The sequence below is a fragment of the Pogoniulus pusillus genome, chromosome 21, assembly GCF_015220805.1.
Source record: "Pogoniulus pusillus isolate bPogPus1 chromosome 21, bPogPus1.pri, whole genome shotgun sequence".
NCBI classification, from domain to species: domain Eukaryota; kingdom Metazoa; phylum Chordata; class Aves; order Piciformes; family Lybiidae; genus Pogoniulus; species Pogoniulus pusillus.
The window spans coordinates 554670-570387 of record NC_087284.1 but is presented as its reverse complement, the minus strand read 5'-3'; the positions used below and the strand labels follow the sequence as shown (position 1 = coordinate 570387).

The following is a 15718-nucleotide window of genomic DNA, read 5'->3' as shown; positions in this document are numbered from 1 at the left end:
GGAAGAGACCTTTAAAATCAAGAATCAATCCTTCCACTCCCCCAGCACCCTTAACAGTACAAATTTAGTCAGATTATAGAAGGAAACATAGAGGCAATAAAAGCTATTCCAGAAAACATATGAGCTCATCCCAAGATCTTCCAGTTAAATCATATTGATTACATTAGAAGAGGACACTTCAGATCGCTAAGTTCAATTAAGGACCATTAACTCAAATGGATGAAATAAGCCACCCAGGAGGCAAAGGGCAACCTGACATCACAAGCCTCCCCATTCCTGTTGGACAGCAACAAATCACTACGTAAAGCAATCAAAAAAAAAATTAAAAAATAAGAACTTGTTAAAAACACAACAACAAAACCCAACTAGAACCGATTGCACTTGGCTGCTTCAGCCACCTGCTTACGAAAAAGATGAGGGATGCTGCAAGTGGCTAAGTAAATAGGTCTGCCGAGGAGATAATGCACTAGCCATAGGGTTTTGGACTTTCCTGTGCTCACAAAAGGCACATGGTGAGCAGAGAAGAAACATGCTCAGCTCAGGTCCCTGGGAGAAGCACTTCATGAAGAGTGGTTACCGAGAGAGCTCTTTTCCTCTCTGCTATGCAAGCGTCCCCAAGCACATAATCAGCGATAGAAGCGCTGGACTCACAAGCTCAGCCCCCCCAAATGAAAAACCTGAACAGCATTGCCTTCATTAGGGATTTGCAGGTTGATTTCACTGAAGAAGCCTCTCACGGCCTATGCAAGGTGCTGCTCCTCCAAAGAGGTCAGTGGTGAGGCTGTTGCATCAGACTGCCAGCAGACAGACGCTGGGCAATCAGCCAGCTGCCCCAACACAACTCTACAAGCCACAGAAGCACAGAAAGTACTTGTGCCACCTATGACATCACCTCGCTGAGCTGATGCACTGCTGGGAAAGTGTGCCAACAGTAAACAAGTACATGATGTGAATATCTGCCTCTTGATAACAAATCAGACACTTCTAACAGACCAATGCATCTATAAACCTACCTCGTGGTACCTCTGTCTTTCCCTGGCTGCCCCAGAGTGTGCCACTAAACCCAGCTGGTTCTTGTGCAATAGCTACAAAACAAAGAAAGTTTTCCACAAGATGCCCAGGTGCACACCCCTAGAGAAGAAGAGAAGGCAATCCCTATGCTATCCCTTGCATCACCCATCCAAAGGATGCACAACAACTGCTCCAACAGTCAGCCTTAGTTCTGCTTCAGTGGCAGAAGGAAATGCACATCCCTTAATACTAAAGAGAAACGTGAATTAAAAAGAACATTTAATTTTCCCACTTATTTCACAGGTTCTCCCTCTCTCACCTCCAGCCATGGGGCCTCAACCACCTCCCTGGGCAACCCAATCCAGACTCTCATCACCCTCATGCTGAAGAACTTCTTCCTAACATCCAGCCTGAATCTACCCATTTCCAGCTTTGTTCCATTCCCCCCAGGCCTATCACTACCTGACAGCCTAAAGAGTCCCTCCCCAGCTTTCTAGTAGGACCCCTGAAGATACTGAAAGGCCACAATAAGGTCACCTGGGAGCCTTCTCCTCTCCAGACTGAACAGCTCCAACTTCCACAGTCCCTCCTCACAGCAGAGCAGCTCCAGCCCTATGAGCATCCTTGTGGCTCTTCTCTGGACACTGTATAGGGTTAACACTCCAGGGGGAGTAAACCTGAACCTGATGCTAGGTGGTCTTGACCCCTCCCCAGGGGTGGGTCTGAACACCACCAGGTGATGGCTAGCCCACTCCCCCTTCCTGTCTAAAGATCCATAAAACCAGGGGGACTTTCTGTCTCTCTGCACTCCCTGCCTCCGTGCACTCCACCACCACCACCTCTCTCTGCCCTCCATGCACTCCACCACCACCACTTCCCTCTGCACTCTCTGCCTCCATCATCACCACCTCCCTCTGCACTCCCTGCCTCCGTGCACTCCACCACCACCACCTGTGCCTGGTTTCTCTTCGTTTTACCACATGGCCATCACCATCACAACCGGGTTGTATTTATACCTTTTGTATTTGCTGTCCCTTCCCTGTACCTTCTGTAAATCCCCACCTCAGACACCTTTTTAAGTTATGGTTAAACTTTTCTTTTAACTTCCAAATTGAGTGAGATTCATTTATTTGGGCATGCTAACTCCTCTCTCTCTCTCTCTCCATCTAATCCCTTTCTTTTTGGGAAGGAGGGGGAAGAGGGAAAGGGCACTCTATAAAAATTGTTATTGGTTTTATCAAATTTATTTCAGTCTCTGCAAATTTAAATTAGAACCGAGACAGACACCTTCCAGCACATCCACAGCCTGCCTGTAATAGAGGCTCCAGAACTGGATGCAGTACTCCAGGTGAGGTCTCAGCAGTATGGAGCAGAACTTGAGGATCACTTCCCCCACCCTGCTGCCCACACTGCTCTTGCTGCAACCCAGGCTCTGGTTGCTCTCTGATGCAACTGATGGCTCATGTTGAGTTTCTCATCCACCAGCTCCCCCAGGTCCCTCTCCTCAGGGTTGCTCTCAAGCCAGTCACTGCCCAGACTACACTGGTGCTTGGCACTGCCTTGAGCCAGCTGCAGGACCTTGCACTTGGTCTTGTTGAACCTCCTGAGGTCGGCTTGTGCCCACCTCTGCAGCCTGTCAGGTCCCTCTGGATGAATCCCTGCCCTCCAGCCTGGCTGCTGCACCACACAGCTTGGTGTGGTCAGCAAACTTGCTGAGGCTGCACTCAGTGCCTCTGTCCATGGCACCCACAAAGATGTTAAATAAGACTGGTCCCAGGACTGATCCCTGAGGGACTCCACCCGTCACTGGCCTCCACTGGGACATGGAGCCATTGACAGTCATTCTTTGTGTGTAGTCATCAAGTCAGTTTTTTGTCCATCTCGTGGTGCACCCATCAAAGCCATGTTTGCAGACCAGGATGTGGCGTGGGACAGTGTCAAGGGCCTTGCTCAGGTCCAGGTAAATGACATCACATCACTCATCAGCCAGAGTTAAACCTTACACTCCCAACGCCTTAGACAATTCAACCACAACAAGAAAGGAGGATTTAATCACTGGAAATTCACACCTTGTGAATCTGAAAGCCCCTCTGCCCCACCACCTCCCCTTGCCAGCCTCCCTCCTGGGAGACTTTGGAGGCTTTGAAAGGTGGAAGAATACAGTCCTTCTGTCTTCAGTATGAACCCCGTACATGTGTGCTTCAGGTGTCCAATGGGTGTGGTGCATCATCACCGTGGATTACCTGAGGCAAGGGATCACAGGGAATCACAGAAGCATCCCGCGGGCAGGCAGAAGGCAGAAGAGTTGTGGGGTGCAGGACTGCTGTGGGAAGGGAGCGAAGAGAGCAGACAGCAGGCAGACCCTTGCAATAAGAGCCCTTGGCTCTCAGGTGCAGCTCAGAGGGGGCAGATGACAGACCTTCGCTAAGGAGGAGAGCGTCTGCATGCAGATGTGGTGGGGCGTCCCTGACTGATTGTGCTGAAGTGCAGGCCTGTGCTCTGCTGGCTGAGTGTGTAAATTCGGGCTGTCAGGACCAGTAAAGGGCTTCAGCATAATTCACAGTGAATCGTCTGAAGACCCTCACGGCGAGTCCCGGCCACATTGGTTTATGGACTTGTTTACCATGGCCTGCCAGCAACGCGGTCTGCAACAACATCCAGCTTGGCAAAGCCCCTCAGGATCAACCCTAAACCATGGCCCCAAGCACCACATCCAAACCACCCTTAAACATATCCAGGGTAGGTGACTCCACTACCTCCCTGGGAAGCTCACTGCAGTCCCTGACCACTCTCTCCATGAAAAAACTTTTCCTAATGCCCAATCTAAACCTCCCCAGCCTCAGCTTCAGGCCATTCCCCCTTGTTCTGTCTCCAGTTACCTTTGACAAGAGACCAGCAGCCTCTTCACAATGTCCTTTCAGGTAGTTGTAGACAGCAATGATGTATCCCCTCAGCATCCTCTGTTTCCCCAGCTCCCTCAATCAATCCTCATAAGATTTATTCTCCAGACCCTTCCCCAGCTTCCTTGCCCTCCTCTGGAGCTGCTCCAGCACCTCCACAGCTCTCTTGCATTGCAGTGCCCAAAACCAAACGAACACTCAAGGTGTGGCCTCACCAAAGCTGAGTCCAAGGGGACAGTCCCCTCCCTGCTCCTGCTGGACACAGCATTTTAAACACAAGCCAGGCTGCCACTGGCCTTCTTGGCCACCTGGGCACACTGCTGGCTCATATTCAGCTGCCTGGGCACCCTGCTGGCTCACATTCAGCTGCCTGGGCACACTGCTGGCTCACATTCAGCTCCTGTCTATTACAATACCCAGATCCCTTTCTGCCAGCAGCTCTCCAGCCAGACTACCCCAAGACTGTAGCATTGCTTGGGGTTGTTGTGACCCCAGTGCAGGACCTGGCATTTGGCCATGTTGAAGCTCATCTCATTAATGAATCCAAGTCCCTCTGCAGAGCCTGGATGGGGCACTTAGTGCCATGGTCTGGTTAATTTGCTACGGCTGGGTGCTAGGTTAGACTGGATGAGCTTGGAGGTCTCTTCCAATCAGGTTGATTCTATACATCTAAGTCCTGTTCCTGCACAGCTAGAGGGGCTGCTCTCCTAGCAGTCATGCCAGCAGGATTCATCGCTAAAGACAATGGAAGCCTTCTCCGAAACAAGACAAAGGTCCTGCCATGCGCTCGCCAGGCCGCGAGGGCTCCACTCCCTGCACGAGCCTAGCCAGCGCAAATCCTTCTGGCACCAACGCTGGGCTTCTCTCGAGCTGCACAATGACAGCAGCATTCACACAAAGCATGCGAAGTGGTGAATGTCTGGCAGCGACGTCTTTGCAACACAAACAAAACTATCTGTCTGCCACTCCACATTTTCAATTCAGTACCAGCTGGATCCTGAAAAACAAAAAAGGTTAGTTCTGGTACACCAAATGACCCAGCTGCATCCCACAGCTCAGGCAGAGTAGAAGCAGCACAGGCTGACAATGAACAAGCTTCTTCGCCAGAGAGCACATAAGAACACCTCAACCTCACACACCTCTCCTGGGGCAGGCACCAAAATTATGAAAAGTAACCAATAAGTGATGGAGAAGGACAGGGCTACATAAGCCTATCTCTCTGAGCTAAATCACAGAACATCAGGGGCTGGAAGGGACCTCCAAAGCTCATCCAGTCCAACCCCCTGCCAGAGCAGATCTACTAGAGCAGATCACACAGGAATGCATCCAGGTGGCTCTTGAATATCTCCAGAGAGGGAAATGCCACAACTCCCTTGGGCAGCCTGTGCCAGGGCTCTGTCACCCTCACAGGGAAAAAATTCCTCCTCATGTTTCAGTGAAACTTCCTATGCCTCAGCTTCCACCCATTGCCCCTTGTGCTGGCACTGGGCATCACCCAGCAGAGCCTGGCTCCAGCCTCCTGCCACTCACCTGCACATATTGATAACCATTGCTGAGGTCACCTTTCAGTCCCCTCCTCTCCCAACAGCACAGCCCCAGCTCTCTCAGGCTCTCCTCGTAACAGAGATGCTCCATTCTCTTCAGCATCTTTGTGTCCCTCTCAACCTACTAACCACAGCCCTTCTAACCCACCCCAGAATGGCACTGCCCTTCCTGGCCACCAAAACACACTGCTGGCTCATGGTCATCCATCCTGGTCCCATCCACCAGGACCCTCAGGTCCTTTTCCCCTTCACTGCCTTCCAACAGCTTAGTCCCCAACCTACCCTGATGCCTGGGGCTCTTCTTTCCCAGGTGCCAGACTCTACACTTGCCCTACTTGAATTGCATTCCATTTCTCCCTGCCCACCCCTCCAGCCTGTCCAAGTCTGCCTGAATGGCAGCACAGCCTTCTGCTGTGGCAGCCACTGCACCCACTTTGGTGTCTTCAGCAAACTTGCTGACAGTGCACTCTGTGCCCTCACCCAGATCATTGATGAATATATTAAACAGAACTGGTCCCAGTACTGACCTCTGAGGGACTCCACTAATCACAGGCCTCCAACTGGACTCCATCCCATTGACCACAACTCTCTGGATTCTTTCCTTCAACCAGTTCCAAATCCACCTCACTACCTGATCTCCCAGACCACACTGCCTCAGTTTAGCCAGAGGGATGCTGTGGGAGACAGTGCCAAATGCTTTACTGATGCCAGTACACTTCATCTAAGCCCACACTCACTCAAAAGTCTCTCCATATTTACCTGGGCTGGCATTTTTTGGACACAGGCAGGGCACTAGAGGGGTAGTTTCCACCACTGCTGGCATTTACCATCTCTGTAAAAGTGAGTGCATTAGCTGCTGCCTAGTGAGCTACAGGAAAGTACCCAGCTCACGGGTAGGCTGCAGTGTGATCCAAGTGGACAGCTGATTGAGATCTCTCTAATTTCCACTGCAACAAGTCCCATACAGGCAGGAAACAACACCAAAGGATCCACAACCACAGTGTCTTCATGGCCCCACTCTCGGCAAGATTTCCTGCCATGATGAGCCAGTAAATGCCAAAAGACAAGCTGCCTGTTGGTAAACTACAGCTGTTGGCTAAAGCAACTGATAGCAGTGTTTTCTGGTGAGGAGAACCAGCAGCATCCGTTGGAACAGGACAGAGTAAAAGAGACTGAGGCCACTCATCTCTACAGAAGGCCTCGAAATGGATTTCCTTCTGCATGTGTTTTGATTAATACCATCACCATGCTCCCCAGCTCTGCTCCTTGTTAGTGAACAGGTTACAAATGCTGTAGGCTGCACACTGCAGACAACCTATCATTGCAAAATATGAAACATTCACGAGCAGTAAATGTTCTGCCAGATGAGACATGGCTGAGTAGATTGTAGCTTCCTTCATCTCCACACTCTGCTCTTGAAGGGAAAAAAACTAGAAAAACAATACTTGTCCCACCCTGAGCACACTTCCACTTCTTACTCTTGGAGTTTCCAAACATGGTAAATAATTCTTTTGAGTGTTTCCTTGCCCTCTTCCTTAACTCTTCAGAAAATGCCACACAGAATCATAGAATGGCTTAGGTTAGAAGGGACCTCAAAGCTCATCCAGTGCCAAGCCCCCACCATAGGCAGGGACACCTCCCGCTAGAACAGGTCACTCCAGGCCTCATCCAACCTGGCCTTGAACACCTCCAGGGAGGGAGCAGCCACAACCTCCCTGGGCAACCTCTGCCAGTTTCTCACTACTCTCACTGCAAACAACTTCTTTCTAACATCTAGTTTCAATCTCCCCTCTGCCAGCTTAAACCCACTACCCCTTGCCCTATCATTACAAGACCTTGTCAATAGTCCTTCCCCAGCCCTCCTGGAGCCCCCTTCAGATACTGGAAGGCCACTCCAAGGTCTCCTATAAGCCTTCTCCAGGCTGCAGAGCCCAAACTCTCTTAGCTTGTTCCCACAGAGCTGCTGCAGTCCTCTTGATGGCCTCCTCTGGACTGGCTCCAACAGTTCCATGTCCTTCTTGTGTTGGGGGCTCCAAAATTGCACACAGGACTCCAGGTGGATTCTGAGAAGAGCAGAGCCAAGGGGCAGAATCCCCTCCCTCACCCCGCTGGCCACACTGCTCTTGCTGCAGCCCAGCACAGGGTTGTTTAGACATTTTTCATTTCCAAGCCTATAGGCTTTAGTACAGCTTTTGGAATGATTGGTTGAGAAATACTTGACTTGCTCTTTATTAAGTATCTAATCTTGTCTAGCTGTTGTCAACTTTCTATACCTTTCACTAGGTAGCTGAAGTCTTCCTATACATCTGAAGTCTTCCTTTACATCAGAAGATATTAGTCTCGTTCACCTGGATGAAGCTTGCTCTTCCGTGCTGCATTTATTTTACGAGGCAGAGTTTGGGGAACAGAGGTAAGAAATCCTAGTTCCTGATCCCTGCATTTGGTACCTTCATGAAATGTGCACAGCAAGAAGAATCACTGAAAACACTAAAGAATGTCTTTAATATATACCCACTCAAAAGTAAGCGAGTTTATCCACATGCCTACACAGAAGCAGCTATTGAACGGGTTCTAGGAAAAAACACTGTTCCATCTGCACACCACTTTCATGTGAAACCTGCTTATTTCAAAGTCTCTTCACCTGACAAAGTGCTCTCTGCTCTCCAATCTTCAGAAGACATTATTTTAAAACAGAAAGCAGAACAGTTACAAAGCATCTGCTTGTTCAAAAAGAGTGCTTTAGCAGAAAACATCTACTTGAAATACTCTTCACGAGAAAGAGCTTATTCATGCAGGGACAATTGGCAGGGATATCTCAGCCTCCACTTGAATGCTCCTTTTCCAGCTTGTGTTGAAGGGATGCAGATGCCTGGGAGAAAGCTAATCACCATTTTTATAGACCTTGCTCTCCATGGCCTGGTTCTGAATTGCAAGTGCTTGTACCAAAGCTCTCCTAGTGAAAAGCAAAGGGCCATAAGTTAATGTTCAACAGAAACTGGCAAATCTACTCTGCTCACTGAGCAATGTGGTAAAAGTAAGTACATAAAGTAGTAAGTAGAGTTACTCAATGTTCGGCTGTGGTGTTTAAGGCAAGTCTCATGGGTTGGAGTTGAATCTGCTGCTGCTATTCAGTATTGTGCTGCTGTCACATCAGCTTCAAAACGAACGTGCTGGCTGGAGCAGAGTATCGCAAAGCTTGATGTTCAGATTGTAACATAAGAGGCTTCCTGTTCTGGTTGCTGCATTCAGCTTCTAGGTTTGGAGTGTTGCATTTTCCTGCTAGGTGCACCGCATGTCTGGGGGTGGAGGAGCTCACTGGCTTCTGCTGCTGCTTCTGCACTTTGCTGACTATTCTGCAAATAGGCTAAGGTAATTGTGCATCTTTTATCATCTCATTAAACTCTTATTATCTCAACCTGGAGGGTTTTTTGTGATGATTGCCTTCCCATCTGTGTAACAAGAGGTGTAGAGTTAACCCAGCACAGCAAGGTAGACTAAAACACCTAACACAACAAATGTTTAGCCAATTTTAAACCATCCAAAATATCTGCTCACATTATCTACTAAACCAGCTTAGATCTGCTAGTCATGGTAAGCTGAAGTCAGCAAGCAATTCATGTATAACTGGAAGCAAAACTTGCCATGGTCTGTTGCAAGCATCTTTATCATTAACATAATCAAGACATAACACCAAGCAGTGGTCCTGTAAGTTACTTCTGGGTATAGGTTCATTCTAGCATTTTTCATCACAGTCAGTGCCAGAAAAGCTTTAGTAGAAAGTAATGGATAATGCAGTTTAGCACAAGTGAAAAACACAAAGAGCTGCCACAGAACTTAAAAACCCATCTGTTAATAACCCAGCCTTACAGAACCCTTTTGGTTAGAAAGTGCCTTTAATATAATCGAGTCCAACCATTACCTAATTCTACCAAGTCTGGTACTAAACCACTTCTCTTAACACCACATCTATGTCTCTTTTAAACACAGATTCAACCACTTCCCTCTGAAGCATATTCCAGTGTTTGACAACCCTTTCAGCAAAGAAATTTCATAGAATCATAGAATCAGTCAGGGTTGGAAGGGACCACAAGGATCAGCCAGTTCCAAACCCCTGCCATGGGCAGGGACACCTCACACTAGATCAAGCTGGCCAGAGCCTCATCCAGCCTGGTCTTAAACACCTCCAGGGATGAGGCTTCCACCACTTCCATGGGCAACCCATTCCAGACTCTCACCATCCTCATGCTGAAGAACTTCCTCCTAACATCCAGGCTAAATCTACCCATTTCCAGCTTTATTCTATTCCCCCCACACCTATCACTACCTGACAGCCTAAAGAGTCCCTCCCCAGCTTTCTTGTAGCCCCCTTTAGATACTGAAAGGCCACAATAAGGTCACCTGGGAGCCTTCTCCTGTCCAGACTGAATGGCCCCAGCACCCTCAGTCTCTCCTCACAGCACAGCAGCTCCAGCTCTCTGAGCATCCTCATGGCTTTTCTCTAGACACCTTCCAGCACATCCATAGCCCTCTTGTAATTGTGGCTCCAGAACTGGATGCAGTAACTCCAGGTGGGGTCCCAGTAGTGCAGAGCAGAGTGGGAGGATCACTTCCCTTGCCCTGCTGCCCACACTTCTGCTGATGCAGCCCAGGGCCTGGTTGGCTTTCTTCCAATATTCTATCTAAACCCCTCTGGGTGCAACTTGTGGTCATTTCCTCTCGCCCCATCATGTTATGAGGAAGAAGAGACCAACACCCACCTTGCTATAATCTCCTTTCAGAAAGTTGTAGAGAGTGATAAGGTTTCCCCTCAACCTCTTTTTTCTCCAGGCTAAACTATCCCAGTTGCCTCAGCCATTCTCCATGAGACCTGTTTTCCAGATTCTTCATCAGCTTCTCTGCCTTCCTCTGCAGCCACTCCAGGACATTACTGTTTTTCTTATAGTAAGAGTCCCAAAACTGAACACAATACTGAAGGTGTGGCCTCACTAAAGTACAGGGGCACAATCAGCTCAATGGCCCTGCTGGCCACACAATTCCTGGCACAGGCCAGGATGCTGTTGGTCTTCTTGGCCAGCTGAGCACACTGCTGGTTCATATGCGGCCAGCTGTCCATCAACACTCCCAGGTCTTTCTCTGCTGGGCATCTTTCCAGCCACTCTGCCCCAAGCCTGTACCATTGCATGGGGTTGTTGTGACCAACATGCACATCCTGGCACTTGGCCTCATTGAATCTCATGTAACTCACCTCAGTCCATCGATCCAGCCTGTCCAGATTCCCTTATAGAGCCTTCCTAACCACAAGCAGATCAGCACTCCCTGCTGGCATAGAGTCACCTGCAAACTTAATGAGGGTGCACTAAACCCCCACATCCAAATCATTGACAAAGACATCACTGAGCTCCAGGGAAACATCACTTGTGAGCGGTCACCAACGGCACTTAACTCCATTCACCACCCACCTCTGGGCCTGTTGAGCTAGCCAGTTTGTGGGGTGTTTTTACCAAGTGAAGCACCCACCCACCCAAGCCATGACAGCCAGTTTCTCCAGTAGAACACTGCCAAACACACAAACAACACCCACAGCCTTTCGTCCATCCACGAGTGGGACATGCTGTAGAAGGAGATCAGGTTTGTCAAGCAGGACCTGTCCTTTGCCAGCCCGTGCTGACGGGGCCTGGTCACCTGCTTGCCCTGCACATGCAGTGTAATGGCACTCGGGATGACCTGCTCCATGGCATTCCCCAGCACTGAGGTCACACTGAGTCTGTAGCTCCCTGGGTCCTCCTTCTGGCCCTTGTAGATAGGCATAACATTTGCCAGTCTCCAGCCAGATGAGACGTCCTTGGTTAGCCAGGACTGCTGATAAGTAATGGAAAGTGGCTTGAGGAGCACTTCCACCGGCTCCATCGGTACCCTTGGGTGTATGCTTTCTGGCCCCATAGACTTATGTGTAAGTGCAGCACTAATCACCTCCTCTTGGATCATGAGGGCTTCAGTCTGCTCCCCATTCTTGTCTTCCAGCTCAGAGTGATGAGTATCTTTCTTAGTAAGAAATCCAATAAAGCACAGAGATTCCTCTTAGTCTTCCTTTTGTTGCTAATATATTTGCAGAATCATTTCTTATTGCCTTGAACAGTTGAAACCAGATCAATTTCTAGTCAAGCTTTGAGTCTTCCAATTTTCTCTCTGTACAGCTTCACAACTTTTTAGTCCTCCTGAGCAGCCTACCCCTTCTTCTGAAGTTCAGCAACTCTCCTTTTCTCCTTAAGCAGCAACCAAATGACTCTATTCAGCCAGGTCAGCACTCTACCCTGTCCACTCATCTTTGGGCACACAGGCATGGCCTGTTCCTGCATCCTTAAAACTTCCTTCTTGGACAATGGTTAGCTTTCCTGGAGTCCTTCATCCTGCAGGACTGCCTCCAAGGCAATTCTGATGACCAGTCTCCAAAACAGATCAAACCACGCCCACTGCAAGCCTCCTGCAGCAGTTCTGCTGATGCCTGTCTTTGCTAACAGCTGAGAAGCCTATCATCTCATGATCCTTGTACCAAAGGCTGCTCCTACTTACTACACTGCCCACAGGTCCTTTGCTGGTTGCAAGCAGCAAGCCCAGTAGGGCATCTTCCTATTTATTGTGTGACTAATACGACTGCACGAGAGCTAGTTCAGACCATGTCATAGTGCCCTCTGAAGATCCTTGAATTCCATTCCTCTGTGCAGTATTCATTAATCAGTTACTAGATTGTGTGGCAGCTCTTAAAATACTGGTTCTTGGACAAGAATGGCTATTTCATATGAGATGAAAGAGCATTTGGGCTAGAAAAAACACAAGAGACATCACATCACACTTGCAGTCACTTCCCACTTTGGAGAAGACAGCAAAGCAGCCAAGGCTGTGGCTGTGAGGTGCATTGCTTCCCCCCAACACTGCAAAAAGGCAGAGGTGCTACAGCCCAACATAGCACTTCAGGTCACCTCCAAGCGTTTGGGGTTCAGTTCTTAATCTGAACCACTAACATAACAGCATTTTACTGTCACAGGGGGAGGTAAGACAAGCAACATATTAAATACCTACTTCAGTGACAAAATCACAAAGATCTTTAGAAATACTGGATTTGATTGCTGCCAGCCTGCTGAAGTACATGCTGTTCAACATCTTCATCAGTGACACTGATGAGGGGACAGAGTGGCTGCTCAGCAAGTTTGCTGATGACACCAAGCTGGGAGGCTTGGCTGACACAGCTGAAGAAGGCTGTGCTGCCATCCAGTGAGACCTGGACAGACAGAGCTGGGCACAGAGGAACCAAATGAGGTTCAACAAGGACAAGTGCAGAGTCCTGCACCTGGGGAGGAATAACAAACTGCACCAGAACAGGCTGGGAGGTGACTGCTGGAGAGCAGCCCTGGGGAGAGGGACCTGGGAGTGCTGGTGGAGAACATCCATGGCACAGCAATGTGCCCTGGTGGCCAAGAGGCCCAATGGGATCCTGGAGTGTATTTAGAAGAGTGTGGCCAGCAGATCCAGGGAGGTTCTCCTCCCCCTCTACTCTGCCCTGCTGAGATCTCATCTTGAGTACTGCCCTCAGTTTTGGGCTCCCCAGTTTAAGAGAGGCAGGGATCTGCTGGAGAGAGTCCAAGGGAGGGCTATGAGAATGATGAGGGAACTGGAGCACAGTCTGCTGAGGAGAGGCTGAGGGACCTGGGGCTGTTTAGTCTAGAAAAGGGAAGACTGAGAGGGGATTTAATCAATGTTTATAATTATCTGAGAACTGGGGGTCAGGAGAGGGGGACAGGCTCTGCTCACTTGATCCCTGAGATAGGACAAGGAGCAGTGGATGGAAGCTGCAGCACAGGAGGTTCTGCCTCAACACAAGGGGGAACTTCTTTGCTATAAGGGTCCCAGAGCACTGGCACAGGCTGCCCAGAGAGGCTGTGGAGTCTCCTTCTCTGAAGCCTTTCAAGGCCTGTCTGGATGTGTTCCTGTGTGACCTGAGCTACAGTGTATGGTCCTGCTGTGGCAGGGGGGTTGGACTGGATGATCTCTTGGGGTCCCTTCCAACCTCTGATATCCTGTGAGCCTGTGATCTTTAGTTCAGAAACTACTGGGGAAACACTAATAGGGCTTTTCTTCATAAACAAGTCAATACCTCTATGAAAAGCATTCTCTTTAAAGTCTGCTGTTTCTAAAGGTAATTTGGGCTAGTTTTACATGCAGACTTTTGTCTCCAAGTAGCTGAGGAAAAGCCACACATCAGATGACACTGTATGGATCCTTCTGCAGTACACTATTGACAGAGGAAAAAGATAGTCTCAAAAGTATACTCTGCAAGGGAAACAGCAAGCTCCAAAGTTTTTCTTGCGAAAACCCAATCTGGTCTCTCTCTTCAATACATGTTCAGCAGCCACACATGCTCTTATCCTTAACACCAAGGTACACTGCACAGGATGTGTTCCCCAACAAAAACCCCTTGATTTAAGGACATCTCTAAATACCTTCAGAAATGACAAATGGAATTCATGAGGTCTGCTTTGCAAGCATGCGAGCATACCACAGCACGACTGCTGTCCCACGGGAAGTTTTGGATTGAATAGCATGTTGTCTTCTACTTTCTGGTTTCAACCAGAAGAAAAGCTTTAAACAACTGGAAGACTCAGGAGGGAGAGTAAATTAAAATACACTCCTCATGACATTCTGGGACTTTTTAATGACATTTAAATACTCCTGAAGATCTAAATGCTATGATACTCCAGTGTAACTGCCCTTCACAAGCAAAGGAAGCTGGATCTTAAAAGGAAAAGCACATCATGCCATATTTGGTTAATATTTTAAGTAACACATTTGTGGCCTTCTGTTTCAACAGCCACCTGCTGACTGCAACATTGGTTACAGTGCAGAAGGTGACTGTCAAGGACTTGGTTGCAAATGAAGCCATCCCAAACTCTGAAGGTAAGTGATTTCACTGGTTAACATGGCACATCCTATTATCAATTATTTCAAACCAAACAAACAAAAAGCTGAAATAAGGAAGTTCCTGCTATAAAAACAATTCTTTTTCATTCGAACATGTAGACAAAAAGTGGCAAAGAAAGACTTTGAGATAGGTCCCTTTAAGAACTTTCTTCCCCAAATGAGCCAATTTCTGTTATGCAAAGCAAGTATGCATACTCTTCTCTCTCTCCTAAGTCGAGCCAGAGCCCAGAACCCTACTTACAGCCATCAAATGCTTTTCAAATGCAACTTTAATATGAAATATTGAATTCAATTTCAGTATTTCCCTTCGCCCTCCTCCTAGAAGCAGGACATACTTACCACCCAGGCCAGCACTTCCAGTCTGGGCTTCCTGGGATGAGATGCATGAGTTCTTCACGCTCTTCATCCATAGTTCACATGAGAATGGTGACAAAAACCTATTTCCTAGCATTCCTCCTCTAACCATTCATAATTCCAATTTTTTCTCTTTATTGAGAAGGAGACATGTGCAGTGCATTGGGTTTCCCTTGGGGAGCCCAGGTTCCCTACCCCACCGTTCCTTACCTTGGTGATTCAGGGAGATGCGGTTAGATGGCTCTTGGAAACCTGGTTCCACCAGATCCCGCCGACCATGAGCTGAGGTCTGATCTACATTGTCCTAAACACAGGAGAGCAGAAAACTGTATCAAAACCAGGCGTTCTGTGCTCCCCGTAAGCTACACTGCACAGAGCTAAACCACCGACATAAAAAAATGCCTTGCCATACCCCTGAAAGGATAAACCAGTACTGGAGAAGGGGGAACAGGGGAAGAGTAGAGGCAGACACTAGAGTATCACAGTAATGCAGATAGCATAGATCTAGAATCAATAACTACACTGTTGGCTCATCTGTACATCAGTTTTGCCTTTCAAACTGGAAGCAGAGACATAGATGCATTGCTTAGTTTAACAGAAACTTCTTGCTTTAAATGATAGAGAGGCTTGAGGCTTTGTTTCCTTTAATTCACTGTCTATGGCTTAGGGGTTTGTAACTAATTAACTGGACTGAAACAGATTCAGTAGTGAACTACCAAACCTCAGGAGGAATCAGAAGTTCAGTTTAAATAAACATCCATTGCTCTGAATGCCAACCTGGTTTTTTTTACTTTTTCATACTAGGACTCTCAGAAGATCAGGTTTCAAGAAGTTTTAACAGACTGGATTTGGCTAAGTCTGAAATGCCACAGTTTCTCAGTTTAAGAAAAGATAGAGAGTAGGAGAAAGCAGGAAAAGTGAAGTAAGAAAAGCAAG

At 48.2% G+C, this 15718-nt stretch overlaps 1 protein-coding gene across 2 annotated transcripts in view; it reads right to left on the bottom strand.

Moving 5' to 3' along the window:
• The window catches only part of GRB10 (growth factor receptor bound protein 10), a 191555-nt gene that overhangs the window by 91350 nt on the left and 84487 nt on the right, over positions 1-15718 (bottom strand). For both annotated transcript variants that reach the window (XM_064160740.1, XM_064160741.1), the window contains exon 3: positions 14993-15086. In XM_064160740.1, the coding sequence (XP_064016810.1) occupies positions 14993-15086 (94 nt within the window). The remainder of the gene's footprint in view (positions 1-14992; positions 15087-15718) is intronic.